General features: G+C 50.3%; 7 protein-coding genes across 7 annotated transcripts; 2 read left to right on the top strand and 5 right to left on the bottom strand.

The window, feature by feature from the left end:
* Nucleotides 1-1,110: 1,110 nt before the first annotated feature.
* On the bottom strand, nucleotides 1,111-1,752 carry LDX57_003445 (endosulfine family protein; the record flags this gene model as incomplete). The annotated part of the gene is made up of 3 exons (XM_046085092.1): nucleotides 1,111-1,494; nucleotides 1,557-1,640; nucleotides 1,717-1,752. The coding sequence occupies 3 exons, from the start codon at nucleotides 1,750-1,752 to the stop codon at nucleotides 1,111-1,113; spliced, it is 504 nt and encodes a 167-aa protein (XP_045941055.1).
* Nucleotides 1,753-2,556: 804 nt separating this feature from the next.
* LDX57_003444 (SAM-dependent methyltransferase) lies at nucleotides 2,557-3,491 on the top strand (the record flags this gene model as incomplete). Its single annotated transcript, XM_046085091.1, has 5 exons — nucleotides 2,557-2,887; nucleotides 2,966-2,983; nucleotides 3,051-3,161; nucleotides 3,246-3,364; nucleotides 3,435-3,491. 5 exons carry the CDS (start codon nucleotides 2,557-2,559, stop codon nucleotides 3,489-3,491), a joined length of 636 nt encoding a protein of 211 aa, XP_045941054.1.
* Nucleotides 3,492-4,001: 510 nt separating this feature from the next.
* Nucleotides 4,002-6,063, top strand: kexA (serine-type carboxypeptidase kexA; the record flags this gene model as incomplete). The annotated part of the gene is made up of 3 exons (XM_046085090.1): nucleotides 4,002-4,192; nucleotides 4,297-4,657; nucleotides 4,723-6,063. The coding sequence occupies 3 exons, from the start codon at nucleotides 4,002-4,004 to the stop codon at nucleotides 6,061-6,063; spliced, it is 1,893 nt and encodes a 630-aa protein (XP_045941053.1).
* A 462-nt stretch (nucleotides 6,064-6,525) lies between these two features.
* cia1 (iron-sulfur cluster assembly protein CIA1) lies at nucleotides 6,526-7,830 on the bottom strand (the record flags this gene model as incomplete). Its single annotated transcript, XM_046085089.1, has 1 exon — nucleotides 6,526-7,830. The coding sequence occupies one exon, from the start codon at nucleotides 7,828-7,830 to the stop codon at nucleotides 6,526-6,528; it is 1,305 nt and encodes a 434-aa protein (XP_045941052.1).
* A 163-nt stretch (nucleotides 7,831-7,993) lies between these two features.
* On the bottom strand, nucleotides 7,994-11,784 carry LDX57_003441 (IQ calmodulin-binding motif domain protein). The gene has a single exon (XM_046085088.1). It carries the CDS (start codon nucleotides 11,211-11,213, stop codon nucleotides 8,256-8,258), a length of 2,958 nt encoding a protein of 985 aa, XP_045941051.1. The 5' UTR covers nucleotides 11,214-11,784; the 3' UTR covers nucleotides 7,994-8,255.
* A 3,901-nt stretch (nucleotides 11,785-15,685) lies between these two features.
* LDX57_003440 (uncharacterized protein) lies at nucleotides 15,686-16,153 on the bottom strand (the record flags this gene model as incomplete). Its single annotated transcript, XM_046085087.1, has 1 exon — nucleotides 15,686-16,153. One exon carries the CDS (start codon nucleotides 16,151-16,153, stop codon nucleotides 15,686-15,688), a length of 468 nt encoding a protein of 155 aa, XP_045941050.1.
* A 1,988-nt stretch (nucleotides 16,154-18,141) lies between these two features.
* On the bottom strand, nucleotides 18,142-19,254 carry LDX57_003439 (uncharacterized protein). Its single transcript, XM_046085086.1, has 2 exons — nucleotides 18,886-19,254; nucleotides 18,142-18,813 (listed from the first exon to the last, which is right to left on the bottom strand). Exons 1-2 carry the CDS (start codon nucleotides 19,179-19,181, stop codon nucleotides 18,699-18,701), a joined length of 411 nt encoding a protein of 136 aa, XP_045941049.1. The 5' UTR covers nucleotides 19,182-19,254; the 3' UTR covers nucleotides 18,142-18,698.
* Nucleotides 19,255-19,257: the final 3 nt, after the last annotated feature.

Raw genomic sequence — 19,257 nt, 5'->3', positions numbered from 1 at the left:
ACTTGAAGGTCTTGCCTCTCCTGGTAGGCTCTGTTCATCGGAGTCTGAGGGTAAAGATTGGAAAGGCCACCAGGATTTATCGTGTCATGGAATTTTAAGCAAGATTCTCCCGGTTCCCGGTTTCATGCCTGAGAATGGCCGCGACAGATCTAACCAGACAGCATGGTGTTCTGATCAGTCCAGATCGACACCGCCCTATATTTGGCGACTACATGCTTGTTGAATTTCTCTCTGAACTCAGGTTGATGTGCCTTTCCTTACGTCATTATGTGGATTTTGTCCGTATTTTAGCCCAACTGCCCTTAGTCTTATACCCCCGGCATTTTGCGTTCCCTGCTGGCTTTGTGAGTTTGCTTCTTTTTTCTTTCCAATTCTTTTCTGAAAGGCGACATTCGATGCATGTGCGGCCAACTTGGTGATTCTACAAGCGTCACTTGACCTTAGGTGATGTATACTATTTACTACGTGAATGGCAATATCCAACTGCAAGTACCGAGCGATGGTCCCTCACGTGCAAACTGACTTTGTAGTTCACATGGGTAACAAGATCAGCCTAACGCCAAAAGAAACGTAGATATCATATTCAGGCAATTTGGGTTCGTCGTCACACACGTGAAGCTGTAATCCCAGAATAGAACAGACGCAGGAGCTAGCTATTGGAATATTTCCCCTAAACTCTGATCACAGACGGTAGTTTTTTGTAGGCTCCAGGATCTGAAGGAATCATTTTGGAAAGGGGAAGGGAAAGTAGATATCGGAACAAGAGAAACAAATATACGTTCCGCATATAGACAGAGAATTGTAATAAGGCGGGGAAGTAGAATGAAAAGAAAAAAAAAAAAAAAAGGATAGAGAGGCAAAGGAAAGAAGCGGAAAAGGTCAAGGACAGGCATGATGTCGAAGGCAGATGATTCATGTGTTCGCTTGAGACATCTCGCCATCTCAATTTATACTCTGCTCGTCGATAGAAACAGATCATGGTAAAACATCGTGAATACATAAAAGAACATGAATCCATAGCGCCAGGCTCTTTTGATACCACCGACCAACGGATGGTACGAAACGCAAAAATGGAAAGAAGAAAGAGAAGCTAATAGATAGCGACCGCAACTATTGTCGGATTGGAACGCCACCTTGGGTAGGAGGAGGGCTCACACTGAGATCCTTTGCGTCCTGATCCTTGGCTGCGGGAGCATCAGACTCATCTGCGCTCGTTTCCCGTTGCAGGTAGCTAGCCTCTTTCACGGGACTTCGACTCTGGAACCCAACAGAGCCTGGGTGAGCACTGAAGCTTCCAGGGATCTGCTGGCCTTGAGAGCTTGTGCTGGTGCCATTGCTGGCGGCGGCGGGGTTGTTTGCCCCAGGCGACGTGGCGGTCAAATGAGGGATATTTTCAGGCACAGGATGCTGCGAGCCAATGTTGGTGACGCCGACGTCCGAGGCTTTTCCGGCCTTGCTCAGGGCGTAGTCGCCCGAATCGAAATATTTCCGCTCCTGGATAATTGGGCGTTGGTTAGGAAAGGAACGCCAGCCGGAAAGTATTTGGGTCACCTCACCTTCAATTTATTCTGCAAAACGTCTTTCTTGTTGGGCATTTTGCCATACAAGCGTAAAAGGCGCTGCTCATCGGGACTCAACGACTGGGGGGCGGGACATAGTTGAATATCAGTAACTAATACTATGGCATGAATTGACGGGGCAAGAAGTAGGACTCACGCTAATGTCAACCTTATTTTGCTGGTGAGGATTCATTGCGATAGAGGAAAGGGTCTCGAGTAAGGGGTAACAGGGAGGGATGGGGATAATAGAACAAGAACAATGCAAGATAATGGTCAAGATAGGAATAGGAAGAAGAGGTCAGGCGGCGGCGGAGGAGGGGGAGGAGAGATTGGGAGACAGCGGACGGCGAGGATCGATCAATCAAGTGAACGGGTGTCGTCAGAGAACCCCACCAACCCGGGATGGATCCTCGAAGTGGTTCCCACTTGGGTGGGTTTTGGATGGTCAGGAGATGGAAATCAATCGGTTCATCCACGGATGAAGGAAGGATGCTGCAACAGTCAAACCAAGGTGACAAGAAGAAGCGGATGGGAAAGAGACAGAGAGAGAGAGGAAGAAGGAGGGGAGACGGAAAGTCGAGGAGGTTCCGAAGTAGAAATCCGTACGGAGGATACAGTACAGTACAGTACATTCGGTACAGTAGTTACCGTATGGTCACGCGGATGAGTCAGCCTCGTCTTGTTCAGTCTCCATCAGACTCCCCTGCTCTATTGATAGGTATGTACTTGTACAATAGTCAATCGTGTCTCAGTATATTCCTCCTATAGAGATTCTAACCAAAAACAGACACATCCTTCTGGTTGACCCCTCGTCGCCAAAGTCTCGTCATTATTGAAATCCAGTCCTCCAATTCCACATTCGGTCAGATCCACTTTCCCCGTCTCAAAATTGATTCACTATTAACAAAATCTCCAAAGGAACCAAGGTCACAAGATACAAGACCGCAAAGACAGCAACTCCTGCTCTCTCTAATTAGTTTTTGCACCCCTCTCCGTGATGACAGACCGTGTATCCCCAAACCCGGTGACGATCGTGGTCGAGCACTTGGACCCGGAGTTGGGCGCCTGGTCTGCATTGGAATATGGCTGTATCGCTCGTGAGGCGCATGCATCTGGCAGTCGATTCCTGCTAAGTTCCGTACCCACGTCTCTGCAGATGCCCCAGGACCTGGCTGCGACGCAAGGGCTCGAGGTCGAACACCGAAGCATTGAAGAAGTTTTCGCAGACCGGAAGTCCAAGGTCTGTCTGCTGGACCCCGCCGCTCAGGTGGAATTGAGCCCCGCCGATGGAGATGATTTCGAAGTGTTTCTTTTTGGAGGCATCCTTGGTGCGGGCTACCTTTTTTCTTCTCTGACCTGAACCAAGTCCCCGGTGCGCTGACTACAGACCCTTCATCGAGCTGCAGGTGATGACCCCCCTCGTGGTAAGTTATTCATGCTACCTCCATTCTGAACGCGAGAAGACCGCGTCGTTAACCATCAATGGCTCAGACCGGACCTCTGAACTTAGAAAAAAGGGCTATGCCGGCAGGCGATTGGGCCCCAAGCAAATGACCACCGACACGGCGGTCCGAGTAACGCGCATGGTGGTCCATGAAAAAGGTTTGCAGACTTGAGCCTCCAATTCCTCCACTATAGAAACCGTAGGGGGAAGGACGTAAACTAGTTCACTGATCAATTCTATAGTACCCCTGGAGCAAATCCAGTACCTGGATTACCCCGAGATCCTCATCAACGAGCATGAGCGAACCGAGATGCCCTTCCGTTATGTGAAGGGCGAGGATGGGCAGCCCATCATGCCTCGGGTGTGTACTCCTCTGAGCGGATTTGAATCTTGTCTAGAAGATATGGCTAACGTGATGGCGATGGCTGTAGGGAATGGTTGACCTGATCAAAAAGGACGCCGACCAGGGAATCGATGATCTGTTCTGATTCTCCGAATCTGTTCGGAGAGGCGTGAATGTTCTTGCTCCAAACCCAAATTAGTAATAGAAACCAGGTCAGGCCGATTGAGCCTATTCATGATTAGCGATTCCTATAGAGGCCCCAAAAGGGCCGTCGACACCTGGACACCTGACCCGGCGGCGCTGAGTCACCGGTAACTGTACGGTAACTACGTAAGCGGAGGCCACGCCAGCCGTTTGTTTCATCGCCGACTCTCCCGTTTCCTCGACGCTCTCCGCAAGGGGTCGCCTTCCACTTCCCCTTATTGCGTCCACCTGTCGCCCGATTGCCGGTCCACGTCTCTGCTCCTCACGAATCCCGTCTCCCGACTCCCGACCTCGATTCCCCCATACCGAGCACCGTCGTCCTCGTCTGCAGCAGCGCCAGCAGCCAAATCCATGTCCTCTTGAGCGGCTCCTTCGTCCTCCCCGGACTATTGCATTCGCCGGATTACCTTTAGCTCTCCAACAGATCTTCTCTGCCCGTGTATCAGTGATCATGGCTCATACCTTCTCAGATGCGGGCGCTCGGAAGGAGAAGGGCGTTGCCTCCTTCCTCGCCGTATCATGGCTGCTATCGCTACTCTTAATCGTGAACCCGACTCTCGTCTCCGCCGCGACGGCTGCGGACTACTACGTTCGCTCGCTACCGGGGGCTCCCGAAGGCCCGTTGCTGAAAATGCATGCTGGGTGAGTTCCCGACCATCTGTTAACTTCTAAATCGGATTCCAACAACAATCCCTATTACCGCTACTGCTTGGGTCCCCAGGGTTGCTAATTCCTGATCTGTAAAGGCATATCGAGGTTGACGAGAAGAGCAATGGGAACCTTTTCTTCTGGCATTATCAAAACCGGCACATTGCCAACCGACAGCGAACCGTGATCTGGTTGAACGGAGGACCAGGATGCAGCTCGATGGACGGCGCATTGATGGAAGTTGGGCCCTACCGACTGAAAGACCGCAATACGCTTGAATACAATGAAGGGTCCTGGGACGAGTTTGCCAACCTGCTCTTCGTGGATCAGCCTGTCGGGACGGGTTTTAGTTATGTCAACACCGACAGCTATCTTCATGAGCTGGACGAGATGGCTGCCCATTTCATTACGTTCCTCGAGAAATGGTTCGAATTGTTTCCGGAGTATGAACCCGATGACGTACGATCCCCGTCCCCTCATACTTGACGTACGTCGGACCTTTGGTTTCTAACTTGTGGTGACAGCTTTACCTCGCAGGCGAGTCTTATGCCGGTCAACATATCCCATACATCGCCAAGGCCATCCAGGAGCGGAACAAGAAAGTACAGGGCAGCAGTGCCCAGTGGAAGCTAGGGGGTCTCTTAATCGGTAACGGCTGGATTTCCCCCGCAGATCAGTACCCCGCATATATGAATTTTGCATATGAGGAGGGCCTTATCCAAAAGAACAGTCAAGTCGCAAAGGAACTGGAGGTGTATAACTCGGTCTGTCAATCCAGGTTACAGGGCGGGAAGAACAAGATCCACCTAGACGATTGCGAAGCGGTTCTACAGAGGCTTCTGGGCCGGACGATGGATTCGAAAAACACATGTTTCAACATGTATGATATTCGCCTGCGTGATACATATCCGTCTTGCGGTATGAACTGGCCGCCAGACCTTGGAGATGTGAAGCCCTACCTGCAACGCCCAGATGTTGTCGAGGCTCTGAACATAAACCCCGAGAAGAAATCTGGATGGGAAGAATGTTCTGGTTCGGTTTCGAGCTCGTTCCTAGCGCGGAACTCCAAACCTGCCGTTCAACTACTGCCTGGCCTCCTTGAATCTGGGGTTCCAGTCCTTCTTTTCAGCGGCGACAAAGACCTTATTTGCAACCACGTTGGAACTGAGCAACTTATCAGCAACATGAAATGGAACGGCGGAACTGGCTTTGAGACCTCGCCAGGGGTTTGGGCCCCTCGTCATGACTGGACTTTCGAAAGTGAACCGGCCGGGATCTATCAATATGCTCGGAACCTGACCTATGTCCTTTTCTACAATGCAAGCCACATGGTCCCGTTCGATCTACCTCGCCAGAGTCGTGATATGGTGGATCGATTTATGAGAGTTGACATTGCGAGTATTGGAGGAAGCCCTGCGGACTCTCGCATTGATGGTGAAAAACTACCCCAGACATCGGTTGGGGGTCATCCGAACAGCACTGCCGCCGAAGAGAAAGAGAAGGAGAAAATGAAGGAGACAGAGTGGAAAGCCTATGCTAAATCCGGCGAGGCTGTTCTTGTGGTCGTGATCGTGGGTGTGTGCGTCTGGGGCTTCTTTATCTGGCGCAGCCGGCGTCGTCAAAATGGGTACCGGGGAGTTTTCCACCAAGATATGAGCGGGAGCTCTATCCTAGAACGTTTCCATAGCAAACGTTCCGGCGCTGATGTCGAGGCCGGCGATTTCGACGAATCTGAGCTCGATAACCTTCATTCACCTGGAATCGAGCGAGATCATTATGCAGTGGGGGATGACAGTGACGAGGACGACGCGGCCCGGCGACATTCTCGACAAGCCTCATCTCAAGGTGGAGGTAACAAATCATGAGATGTATGTGGGTCTATAGCCTTCGATGTGAATATGTTTTCTTTTTTTTTGGTGACACTCTTTTCTTTCATTTGGACCCCTCTGCCCTCTGAATTTCTGTATCCCCCAATAGTTAGTTACCATATTCTTGCCATACTTGAGCACACGGAGCTAGGGTGGAGTTTGTACGCAAGATCAATAGACTTGAACAAAATCGATAATGGCAATGCGCCGCTTGGATTGGTAAAAGCCTCTCGGCTCGTTGCTGCTTCTCGTTTTCCATCTGTTATGAAGCATGGTCGGTTGATTCTCGATCCAAAATAAGATTGACGTAGAACGGAATGCTCTATCATGACCGGGTCTTTGCCCTCCCTTTCTATTTAGAAGAACGCCCGTATATACCATAGATACACCAATCACAGCAAAGAAACTCCTTGAGTGCATCGGAATTCAGATATTCATCTCACATGAACAGCCGCATTTCTAATTGCCAACTGTCCAAACTTTGATACTTCCGTCATCGGCGGTGGTGATCAGGACTTCTTGGTCTTGACCTGCCTCTCGGCTTCGGTCGGCGCGCTTGGCCCAGGCGACATGATTAATTTCGTAGATGCCGTGCGCACCGTCGACTACCGCAATTACCTCCCACTTCGTTCTGGGGGCGGACAGACCGGCGTCGTCACTGGGAAGCTCGCCATCTGCGGTGGCTACAAACTTCTCCTGGTATACGACGATGCGCCCATCCGCGCCCACCGACGCAAGAAGCCCGGTCCGTTTGCTCCATGACACGGCGTATATGGAGAGCTCATGCTTCGACGGCAGGACCGCTTCTTCCTCCCAGGTCTCATCGGTACCCGTCGGCCGGATGATACTGGGCATGCCGGTGCCCCCAAACGGCGGCTGGGTCTGCTGCTCTTTCGGCTGTCGTCGCCAGATGCGGACGGTTCGGTCGTCGGAGCACGAGACGAGACGCGGCCCCGACAGCGCGTGTTGACTCTGCCACTGGGAGGCGAGCGCCGGCAGCGCTGCCTCTGCGAATGACGGCACGTTGTCGACCCCCTCCCAATCCAGATACCAAACGGTGCCGGCATGGCCCTTGATGCAGGCCACCTGGCCCCAGTCGTCGATATCCTCCCGCCACAACCGGATGGTATCGTCGTAGCTAGCGCTGGCTAGGCACTCTTCGACCGGGTGCCAGGCGACGCATTTCACGTCGCCCTCGTGCTCCTGCATGACGGCCACCGTCTCGAAGTTGTTGTCGCCGTCGTCCAGGTCCTCCCAGATCCAGATGGACTTGTCACGCGAGCATGTTGCCAGCAACATCCCCGACGGGGACCACGACACGGATTTGACCTCGCTATCGTGCCCGTCGAGGAGAACGGCAAACCGCCACTCTTCGTCGTCGTCGTCGGCGTTACCATTGCCACCGTCGATATCGCGCCCATCGCCATCCACGGGCTCCGTCTGGAATCCTAGGTCGTCTGCGTCCGCCTCGTCACGACCATAGCTGTCCCATCGGCGCCATATTCCCACGGTAGCGTCGAAGCTGCCCGAGGCCAGGACGCTCTCGCCTTGCACGTGCGGTTTCCAGGCAGCGGTGCGGACGCTGCGTTTATGTCCACCGGATATAGTCGAGAGCAACCGGAAGTTGGTCAGCGAGTAGACTCGAACGGTTTTGTCGGAACTGCAGGTTGCGACAATTGGGAGGGTGGGGTGCGGCGCGGTCAACCAGGTGCGCTCGAGGGACGGAGGGTTTAGGTCGGAGAGAAATTCAAGGCGTGCTGCCATGATTGTGGGAGCAAGCGATCATGAACAATGTCCGGCTCTTTGTTGTATTTACTGTTTCACTCCCACCAGAAGAAACTATGATCGGAGGTTGGAACTCGGAATGAAATGCAGGTGGGGGGAGGGGGAGACGGTGGGTTGATTACGTTAGCCCAGGGAGTAGCTAGTTAACTAGTTACTATGGCGGGCTATGCTCAAATTCCTTATGATAAACCCCATGTATATATGATCATCATATAACATTCAGCTATAGACAGCGATGGAATTCTAGTCGACCGACCAAGCGCAGTCCGTCATCCACCAAAAAGCAAAGAAAGGAATACAAATCAAATCCAAACAGAACCAACCCAAAATTCCCAAGCCCCTCAGAGTCAACCTGAACAAACGTGCATATTAATTAGTGAACAGTATTGACAAAACCGCCATCATCATGCGCTCGGCTCCTGAGAAACAGATTCCCCGAAGATTTGCTCATAGATCATGCCATGACTTATCCAGTCCACCTCACGGACCTTCTCCAGCTCTTCCGTGAGTTGTCCCACTTCGTTGACGAACTCAGGCATACCTGCGCCGGCCAAGCTCTGGCTGGCCGTCGATGTAGCCCGCACCCTCTCACTGGCACTACTGGCACTGAGTCGAGAGAGGATGTGGGTGCGCAAGCGTGAGAGGATGAGACGAGCAACAGGATCCGTAAAACTAGTCATCCCTGCCGCGTTCATACTCGATCCTCCGACATTCCCGGGCTCCGACGACGAATCGGTATAGATCTCCACTGGTGCCTGCGTTGTTTCGAAAGGAGAAATGGCCGCACATGCTGTGGCAACCGGCCCCAGAACCCGCCGGATGGTGGCCGCGAGTTGAACGCTCGCACTAGACGGCATGGGATGCGTTGATTCTAGTATGGACTGAACTCGGTCCGGTCGAATCTCGCTAAAATCCAGGGACAAGATACGATCAGCGTCCGCTTTCCACTGGGAGCGCACATCGCGCTTGAGCAGATTCTTTGCCGTTATCAGAATGGACGCCGTGGCCACGATCCGGAATGCCTGCGCATGGAGCTTCCTCAGCCGCCGCCGATCTAATTCCAGAGTTTCAGGAATCAGGTCGTCGGACACTGGTGCGTTGCTTAGGGCAAGGTCTACGAGACCCTGCGCATATATTTTGGATGCTGACGGCCGGGGCTCTCCATTGACGTGCTCCGGATCACGCTTCCGCATTTCGTCCACAAGAATTTTGCGGTGTGTTCGACAGAAGCGCCGGCTCTTCCCCAAACCTATGGACCCGTCCTGTACTCCTTTCTCGAACGTCCTTTTTTCGTAGCCCGGAGCTTCCTGGATGAGCTCGGGAGCTGCGATCTGAATCATGAAATTCGTGTGATCGAGTGAGAGAAGATCGATGATGGCCATGAGTCTCGCTAGACGATCGATAGCATCGCCTGAAGTGTCCTCAGCGAATGCCTTGACCACGGGATCCCGGTAAGGGGCGCAGAGCTTTGGCAGTAAGGTGTTCATGAAGTCGAAAAAACTATCGTAGGAGAAAGCGCCAGCTTTGCATTGGCTTTCGACGAGCTTGGGGTCGAGTACCTCGCTTATCAGCACGTGGAGGGAGTTTCCCGGGCGTAGTGATCGTAGCAAGCGGTCCTGGATCACGGTAGCCATGGCCACTGTCCAGTCAGTCCCTAGCCCGGCGTCTACATCTTTTCGCATCATATCACACATGTGCGCCATGATCTGTCTCCGGGGCTCTGTGTATTGAGTTTCCTCAATCTTGAATTCTTTGTTAATAAGAAGCTCATGCACTAGGGCGCGGTTTTCTGGCAGAGCCGTGAGGAGCCGAGTGAATCGCTCATGAGGCGAGACCCGTTGTCTTTCGAGCTCTCGAAGAACTGTACTATCTACGTTGTTAAAAGTCTCGCTGATGGGGGAAGCGACACTCTCCGTGAGGGCCTCGGTAGATGAGGGTGCAGCTTCGGCGGACCGTGGAATGGCTTGCTTGGAAGTGGTTCGTTTCTTTTCGCGCTTGGCCTTTTTCAGGGCCGCTCGCACCATCTGCATTGCCTTGTCTGAGCCCGCAAGACGCTTGAGCCTAGCGAGAAGCAGGATCTGGTTCTGCCGGATACCCTGGCGATAGTCGTCCGCAACTCCACCAGCTCGGTCATCCTTGACCGTCTGCCAGATTAGTTCCAGCTCAACGAATTGAGCTAACATGATTTCGATTAAAACACTCGAGTCGTGGGTTTTCCACGCATGAAACGCGGAAAAGAATACGTTGTATGCCTCACAGAGCGTCTGTAGCTCAGTCGAGAGGACTGCGGGTGAGCGAAAGTCGGTTGAGAGCAGTGGTACGACTTGTTCAAAAGCCGCCAAAAGCTCCCGAGCTTTGGCAATGAGATCCTGCTCCTGCTCACCGTTGCTGCTCAAGACCTCGACCGGATGGGTCACAATGAGAAAGCTGCTCAAGAAAGTACGCACTGCACCTCTTCCGCCCATCGTGCCGCTTTCCATGTCTTGCAGCCCGCAAAGCTGAAGAACACGGGCTGTACTGGTCAAAACTGTATTATCGGAGAGGAGCGAGCCCACATCTTCGAAGACCATGCCCCGAATACGATCCGTTGTCAGCTCTAGCTGGTGGAATTCCTGCATGACTTTCCTTGCGTGGAAGGTCCGCCAAGCCCTCTGGATGGCCCTTGCTGCTGCATCCCGAGTGAGTGATCGGGTGACCACTCTGGCCATCTTTTTCTCCTCTGTGGCAGGCAGACTGCTCGTGCGATGTCGCCGATAGTTTTGTTGGTAAAGCACCCGTCTCTTTTCTGCCTCCGCAAATTTCTCCGCCATTTCCAACCGGAGCCGCGCGTGCTCCGCAGCTTTCTTTTCTCGATTGTCCTCGGCCTTCTTTTTCGCCCTTCGAACTTCCTCTTCACACTTGGCAGTGATCTCGGCTAACAGTCGCTCGCGAGCCTGGTGAGCAGCCAGCGCTCGTTCCTCCCTCTGGAGGTTTCTGGTAGCAGCTTTTGTCAGGGCAGCGCGGAGTCTCACTTTCTCCGCGTGCAAGGCGCGGTCCGCAAGTCTAGCTTTCCGACTTTCCAGGATAGAGGTCCGGCGAAGATGTTGCGCAATGTGATCCGTGGAGGATGCGCCATGAGAGGACGCATTTGAATGGTGGGAATGCAGCGAGGAAATCGAACTTCGGCGAGAGGAGGCTGCAGAGGAGCGGCGAACTATACTCGGCTTCCGTGAGAAACGGGCCGCAAGGTGCGCAGGCAAACTGAGCGGCAGCGCGTGCTCGTCCGATAGCATCTCCACATCAGGCTCATTCAATGAGTCGGGTGAGTCGGCAAGGCCTGCGTCAGGAAGTTGAATCTCGAGGTCGGAGTTGCGTCGTAGCATTGTATCGAAGGCAAGGAGGCGCCGCTGACGCCTGCAGCGCGGAAAGATCGGATTATCGATAGCGGGGGCTAAAACAAAGAGTACTAAAATCGGAAGCGCGTTGGTCTTCTGTAGGCCTGACGTCCCATTCAAGGAGTTTGTTCTTCTCCTCCTATTTCCAGTACCTGTCCGTTGATGCGCAAGGGCGTATTGTTTGTGAGACTCAAGGGGCAACTGAAGAAAGACAAGGAAGGACTTTTAGGATTAAGGACGCTGTAAGATCCCGCGGGTCTGCGGAGGGAACTGTGCTTGTTTCAGAAGTGAGCGGCAAGGCAGGGCTTTAAGTGCGAAAGAATGTAAGACTCTAGGAAAGGAACGGGAGGTATGACGGGGACATTGAATTTAAGGATATCGGAGCAAGCGAGAATCAGGACTGGGTAGGTGGGATTATCTACGGAGTCCGGAGGAGTATGACGGGATATGAACGCAGTCAAGGCTCATCGGGGGCGCATGACTAAGCCACTCACTCGATCGGCCGAAGAAAGCAATCGAAGCCGCAAGCAGACAGCTTAGTTAAGCTTGGTTCTTTTAACGTAATCAACCACCGAGCGGCGGATACCATCGAGCGGCGGATTTTTACCGCAATCATTACTATTCGAAGCTTTACCACCACCAACGCCATTTAAATTAACTAGATAAATATATGAAATGATAGCTATTTACTAGGGCAATTTCAAATTGTATGTCCTACTGTTCCACAGCCACTGCAGCGTTGCGGAGCTCGTCGGCGAGGCATCGGAGTAGATTTCTCAGGTTGTTTATTAAACTGCATATTAAGCTGCTGAACCCGATTTTCGCCTTCTTGTATATTAAGAAGACGGTCATTTTCTAGTTCAGCACGCTTTCTTGTCTTTCTTTGACGTTGTCGCCCATTTTCAGCGCGTATAGTCCTGATTTCTTGCTCTAAGAGCAGCTGGGTTTGCATTGCCATTTGCGCTGCTTTCTCAAGATGTTGAATATGAGCAATAGGATTGTTAGAAAGCTGCCATTTTTTATTAAGGCTGTTCTGCAGGCTTCTAACCTTTCGATCTAGCTGGCGAGTATTCTGCGGGGTTTGAAAAGCAGAGGAAATTGAGCCTTTAATTAATGATGGCGTAGGCGTACGTAGTTGAAAGGTAAACGTAGAGAGAATATGCTCTGGATTAAGCGGCTTAAGTCCTGTTTCTCTAAAATTGCTGTAAATATTAGATGAAGTAAAGACTTCTTTATGTGCATTCGGATATAGCGATAAAAAGTCTTCTTTATTGATATGATTATTGCCGACTTTTATACGATATTCAAGAAGCTTTCTGTATGCCCTCTTAAGCGGGCTAAAGACACCCACATCAAGCGGTTGAAGAAGATGCGAAGCATGGGTAGGCATGTAGAGATAGATTATTGCATGTTGTTTGCAGAAATCATCGAATTTAGCAGTAAGATGGTTGTTATGGCCGTCAAGAATAAGTAATCGCTTAGCATCAGTCATATAACGCTTAGAAAGCGGTTCAAAGATATTTTTCAGCCAGAGAAGGTCTATTTCATCAGTCGTCTAGCCATTCTGATTAGTAGAAATCCACCAGTCGCGAGGAAGCTTAGGTTCTTGGAACTAGGCAGCTTGTTGGACGTTTGCTTTTAATATAATGATTGGCGGTAGATGTATGTTTTTTGATCCGATTGTCTTGATGACTGTGACCCATTCGCGATTGTTTTGAATGATTCTACGCGGTTGTTCATTTTGTTCAATTGCAGTAATCACTTTTGAAGTAGAGCAGAGTCCTATTGCAAAGCCAGTTTCGTTGAAATTCCAGATATCGTTTTCGTGTATGCCGTGTTCTTGAATAGTCGCTTGTACAGTCTCAAATCATGGTTTTATAACTTTTGGATCTTTCTGCTTTGTGCGCTGATAGGTAATCCGTTTTGTATATCGCGTACATAGTTCAGGATGGCGTTTAACGAACTTATAAGGCCAGTTGATTCCGAGAGCTGCCGTTGAATCTCGTAATCGATTGCAAAGCAATGTTTGAGCCATTCCACGTAGGAATTCAGGTCGAATTGGAAATCCTTGCGTATCTGCGTCTAATAATTGCTTTAAAAGCAATTCCTCTTCAAATTCGATCAATTTATAACCATTTGCGCGTGTTTCTGCGCGTGGTTTCCTTCCTTTAAGACGCGCGTGTAAGGTCTTTTCAGGCACCGTGTAGATTTCAGCAGCCTTTGAAATTGATTTGATTTTTCGACCTTTATAGGCCTATATAGCCATCTGAAGGCGAGCTTCTTGAGAAAGTGGCATTTTATATGATTGATGCGAAGAAATGACGCGTTAAATGATGCTTGAGGTGGTTGGAGTGAAAATCCGCCGCTCGATGGTATCCGCCGCTCGGTGGTTGATTACGTTAACTAACGTTAACTTAACGTAATCAACCACCGAGCGGCGGATACCATCGAGCGGCGGATTTTCACCGCAATCATTACTATTCGAAGCTTTATCACCACCAACGCCATTTAAATTAACTAGATAAATATATGAAATGATAGCTATTTACTAGGGCAATTTCGAATTGTATGTCCTACTGTTTCACAGCCATTGCAGCGTTGCGGAGCTTGTCGGCGAGGCATCAGAGTAGATTCTTCAGATTGCTCATTAAACTGCATATTAAGCTGTTGAACCCGATTTTCGCCTTCTTGCACATTAAGAAGACGGTTATTTCCTAGTTCAGCACGCTTTCTTGCCTTTCTTTGACGTTGTCGCTCATTTTCAGCGCGTATAGCCCTGATTTCTTGCTTTAAGAGTAGCTGGGTTTGCATTGCCATTTGCGCCGCTTTCTCAAAATGTTGAATATGAGCAATAGGACTGCTAGAAAGCTGCCGTTTTTTATTAAAGCTGTTTTGCAGGCTTCTAACCTTTCGATCTAGCTGGCGAGTATTTTGCGGGGTTTGAAAAGCAGAGGAAATTGAGCCTTCAATTAATGATGGCGTAGGCGTACGTAGTTGAAAGGTAAGCGTAGAGAGAACATGTTCTGGATTAAACAGCTTAAGTCCTGTTCCTTTAAAACCGCTGTAAATATTAGATGAAGTAAAGACTTCCTTGTGTGCATCCGGATATAGCAATAAAAAGTCTTCTTTATCGATATGATTATTGCCGACTTTCATACGATATTCAAGAAGCTTTCCGTACGTCTTTTTAAGCGGGCTAAAGACACCCACATCAAGCGGTTGAAGAAGATGCAAAGCATGAGCAGGCATGCAGAAACAGATTATTGCATGCTGTTTGCAGAAATCATCGAATTCAGCAGTAAAATGGCTACTATAACCGTCAAAAATAAGCAATCGCTTAACACCAGTCATATAACGCTTAGAAAGCGGTTCAAAGACATTTTTCAACTAGAGAAGGCCTATTTCATCAGTCGTCCAGCCATTCTAACTAGTAGAAATCCACCAGTTGCGAGGAAGCTTAGGTTCTTGGAACCAGGCAGCCTGTTGGACGCTTGCTTTTAATATAATGACTGGCGATAGATATACGCCTTTTGACCCAATTGTCTCAATGACTATAACTCATTTGCGATTGCCCTGAATGACTCTACGCGGTCGTTCATTTCGTTCAACTGCAGTAATCACTTTTGAAGTAGAACAAAGTCTCATTGCAAAGCCAGTTTCATCGAAATTCTAGATATTGTTTTTGTGTATGCCGTGTTCCTGAATAGTCGCTTATACAGTCTCAAACCATGGTTTTATAACCTTTGGATCTTCCTGCTTTGCGCGCTGATAGGTAATCCGTCTTATATATCGCGTATGCAGTTTAGAATGGCGTTTAACGAACTTATAAGGCCAGTTGATTCCGAGAGCTGCCGTTGAATCTCGTAATTGATTGCAAAGCAATGTTTGAGCCATTCCACGTAGGAATTCAGGTCGAATTGGAAATCCTCGCATATTTGCGTCTAATAATTGCTTTAAAAGCAATTCCTCTTCAAATTCGGTCAGTTTATGACCATTTGCGCGTGTTTCTGTGCGTGATTTCCTTCCTTTAACACGCGCGTGTAAGGTCTTTTCAGGTACCGCGTAGACTTCAGCAGCCTTTAAAATTGATTTGATTTTTCGACCTTTATAGGCCTGTATAGCCATCTGAAGGCGAGCTTCTTGAGAAAGTGGCATTTTATATGACTGATGCGAAGAAATGACGCGTTAAATGATGCTTGAGGTGGTTGGAGTGAAAATCCGCCGCTCGATGGTATCCGCCGCTCGGTGGTTGATTACGTTATAGTGATATTTTTAGTTAACTAACAAGTACCGATGTCTAGTCTTAAACTGCAAACGAACGGGTACTTTCTCATCAGAGCCCGTTTTTTCTGTGCTTCGAACCATCTACTCCGTAACTATTTCCTGGTTTGTAAACGATACTTTCGCAGTCACTTTGACCCAAAATGACAACAACAAAAAAGTGAGGGTGCCTGCCATGCTCATCGATGTCCGAATATATCAATCCCCTCGGCTTCGTCTTCGTCCTCCTCGTCTTCCACTCTCTCGTTCTCGTCTTCCGAGGCACTATCCGCTGATGTACTTTCGTCATCTTCTCCGCTTTCGGCGTCTGACGCGCCGTTGATCGATTCATTCTCATGACCAAGTAGACCATATCCATATTTGAATCTCTTGCCCCAAAATCGTAGCTCATTGGCATCGGGGTCTTCTTGATTTTGAGATGCCTGTCCACCGAACAATGACGTTGAAATTGACCTTTCGGTTCCGCGGTCAGGGGGTATCCCGAAGTAGTTACTGATCACCGGGGACACCGTGCGACCACGCGTGAGACTGTACGAGGAAAATCGCCCGTTGGGTTCGGCGGAAGAAGTTGCAGTGAGCCGTGAGTCTTGACTTACTCCTGAGGCGGGACTAGTATCAACTCGGAGGGATGCCAGTGTTGATACCATGGCGTCGTCGGCATCCTCCGAAGATGACCTCAATCGGGACCAATTGGCATTATCGATGCCGTCTTCCTGCTCCAATGGATTCGGGCCATCATTCTGCACGAGTTTTATTTGCGCGGTATTGTATGATTCACACCTAATCCGTTAATTAGTTGTCTTGGTACGCCGATTGAGCATGAGGCTTACATATCGCATCTCAGGCCCAGCCAGTGATATTTCACAACTGACTTTACGCCGCAATCATTGCAATATACAAGAGCTCTTGTGTTCTTGAACTCCGCTGGCATAGGCTGGCTGTGAATGGTGCGGTCCAAGTTTCGAAACGTGGACTCCATATTGGTGATGGTCTTATTGCATATAGGGCAACGGTAGGACGTTTTAGAATACTCGGAAAGACATCTCTGGTGTATGCTGTGGCCACACCGCATGAAGACCACGGTCTCCGGGGAGGTGAACATGTAATCACCGCAAATCGGGCAGTCGCACTGAGTGGAGCGTTCAATGCATCGATGTGTATTTTCAATCGAGATGGGCAGACATACGCAACATGTCTAAACTCGGTAAATCAGTGTTCAACTTTTTTTTTCTCAAGTTGAAAAGGGACGCAATAATGGTTTCTGCGCCTTACCTTGCAATGAAAAAAGTCTTTACCCAGACCTTGACCGATACGGCAGATTCCACAATCATTGCAATGATAGATACTCTTGCTGCTGTCATTATCCCATAGTTTGCAAGTGTTGCAATAGTACTGAGCGGTCAGTTCGCCACATTTATTACAGAACTGGGCTGCTGGTTGTGCGTGGCCACACAACATGCAGAGCATGTTCTCAGTCTTGGGCCGGTCAAGATGATGGTCTTCAACTTCGTCATGGCAAAACCGACAGGTATACCACTTTTTGCAAGAGAAACACTGCAGCTTAACGTTTCTTTTGTAATGCGGACATCCCAAGCAAGCTTCCTCTAAATCCTCAGAATCCACATCCTCGTCATCACCCAGAAGCGCATCTGGGTCAGTCTTTGGGTGGAAGGTTGGCCTCAAATCGTGTTCCGTCAGGTTGTATTGAGTTTCCTCGGGAGCGATTGGCGTTGTTGTCGTGGAAGCTGGAGTTGAAGGCAGCTGGTCAAACGACTGCCGACTCCAACGAGAGGCGGGTGTGCCAACTCGCTCCGGACTTCGTGGACTGGAGGGTGATAGTGCTATTTGAGATAATTGGCAGCCATGATCTCCTTGGGAAGAATTGTAGTCTGCCGTCATCAACTCATGGATCATGCGTGCTTTCTCTGCACTGCCGCAATCCAAGTCCCTTATGGCGTGGATCTTTTCCCTTAATATACCCATTCCATCATCTTCAGGGAGCAATTTTTGTCCGCCGCTGTCATACAAATAGAAGCGATCGCCCAAACTCTGCCCCGGCTCTCCGGAGTCCGTGTCTCTTTGCCGTGGGGGGGTTTGCGAAGAGAGGGGAGCGGAGGCACCTGGTCCCAATTCGGGAGAGTGGCTTCGGTCTATGGGGTCCGATCGGGCATCCATGGATGTTAAGGAGGTATCCCCGGAATCATGCCTATTGCTCTGAGAGGCGGCGGAGTCGCTTTCATGATGTTCACTGTTGACGTCAAATGACGATGATGCTGAGGGGTCAGCGTCCTGTCCCGGGCATTTCTCAGGTAATCGTGTATTCGAATGGGTCGTGTCCTCTAGATCCGACATAATGTCACACCCGTTGCCATTGCTGCTGCAGTTGTTTGTGGAGAAGGTCCCGTCTTGGGTGTTTGGGGAGAGTGCCACTTGGTCATGGTCGGAGGGCGGGTGAGTGTGAGTCGGTTGAGAAAGGCGGCGGGCTTGCCGAACGACGGGTCCGATCAGCAACGAAGAGATGAGCCCGCTCATGGAGGATTGGAGGTAGCATTTGAGGTGATTACAAGCATGAGAGAAGAGCGGTGGACTACTCGAAGAAACCGAAGATCTGGAGGTCTCAGGGGTGGTCACAGCCCCCGAGAGACAACAAAAAAATCCCCTGCGAACGTGCCGGAACAGGAATACGACCAGGCATGTGACGTTGGCCCGCTAATTCGCTGCCTGAGGTGCTGATCGTCGGCCTTTACGCCTGCTGCACCTGCAATGGGAGAGCAAGTACGCGCTACTATGGAACAAAGAAGGACAATCTATATTGATTCCATACGTTTCTCTCTCGCCATCTCGATCCAAGGAAGTCCGTAGATATTCCAGGGCTCCGATGCAGAACTCCGGTAGCTGTCGCAACGCATACCGAGGAGCCGTTCGAGGGAACGACCAGCCCTGTCATTCATTCAATTCGGGGTTTCCCTTCCTGCTCGCTGCTCGATGACGATCCCAGCCGGGAGTGCTCTCTGTACTCTATGATGGTCGCCATCTTCGAGCTACCCGCGTCCGGACGATTTGTCGCTTTCCACAGGTCTAGCTGCTCTGTGCGCCGGTATATATAGTCGTGTTTTGCCCTAACAGAAGATTTCGGGCGTGTCGGCGGTGCAACCCCCGGCGGTCTGGAGCTAACTACAGCTTAAGAATCTATCATTTTAGACACGTTCCTAGACTCTCGTTCAGGAGGCGTAATGTCTGATTGAATTGCTCATTGGCACCCTCCCGCACCACGAACTGCTTCTGGTCGATCCCTAGACCTTTGAGACTTGAAAAATGGTCAGTACCCAAGTTTGATTAGGAGGAACAACTCTGGTCGAGATGCGATAGGGGAACATACACTCGATACTCTTTCCTCATGATAGGCTGTTCCCAATAGTTCACCATCAGTATGTTTCTCACTATCTTGTGCTCAAGCCCTGCAATGTCGCGTGCTCGCTGAAGGAAGCTCAAAGTATTGGCAATTTTCTGCGGCTGGAATTCTTCGCGGGTGCCTGCTCGAAAGGCAGAACGGAGAGTATGAAGAAGCACATGGCGCGACGGAGTAGAGTAATTCACCACCTTCAACCCCAGACGATAAAGATGGCGGTAGGCGTGAATGACAGCCGTGGTGTCGGCCCGAGAGAATCCGTTCATCGCCGGCAGGTACGAGCTTGTCGACTGTTTTATTTGGGAATGACGAAGGAGGAAAAAGTTGCCCGCGAGAGAGGAC

Source organism: Aspergillus melleus, assembly GCF_016097325.1.
Source record: "Aspergillus melleus strain CBS 546.65 chromosome Unknown contig2, whole genome shotgun sequence".
Classification (NCBI taxonomy): Eukaryota; Fungi; Ascomycota; class Eurotiomycetes; order Eurotiales; family Aspergillaceae; genus Aspergillus; species Aspergillus melleus.
This window is presented reverse-complemented; position numbering and strand designations above follow the sequence as displayed.

What these genes read in the sequence shown, in the direction of transcription:
- LDX57_003441 (XM_046085088.1), bottom strand. Translation starts at nt 11,213, where the DNA reads ATGCTACGACGCAACTCCGACCTCGAGATTCAACTTCCTGACGCAGGC.
- LDX57_003439 (XM_046085086.1), bottom strand. Translation starts at nt 19,181, where the DNA reads ATGAACGGATTCTCTCGGGCCGACACCACGGCTGTCATTCACGCCTAC. An exon ending in ATGAGGAAAGAGTATCGAGT is followed by an intron (nt 18,814 to 18,885) that starts GTATGTTCCCCT and finishes CCATTTTTCAAG; the next exon opens with TCTCAAAGGTCTAGGGATCG.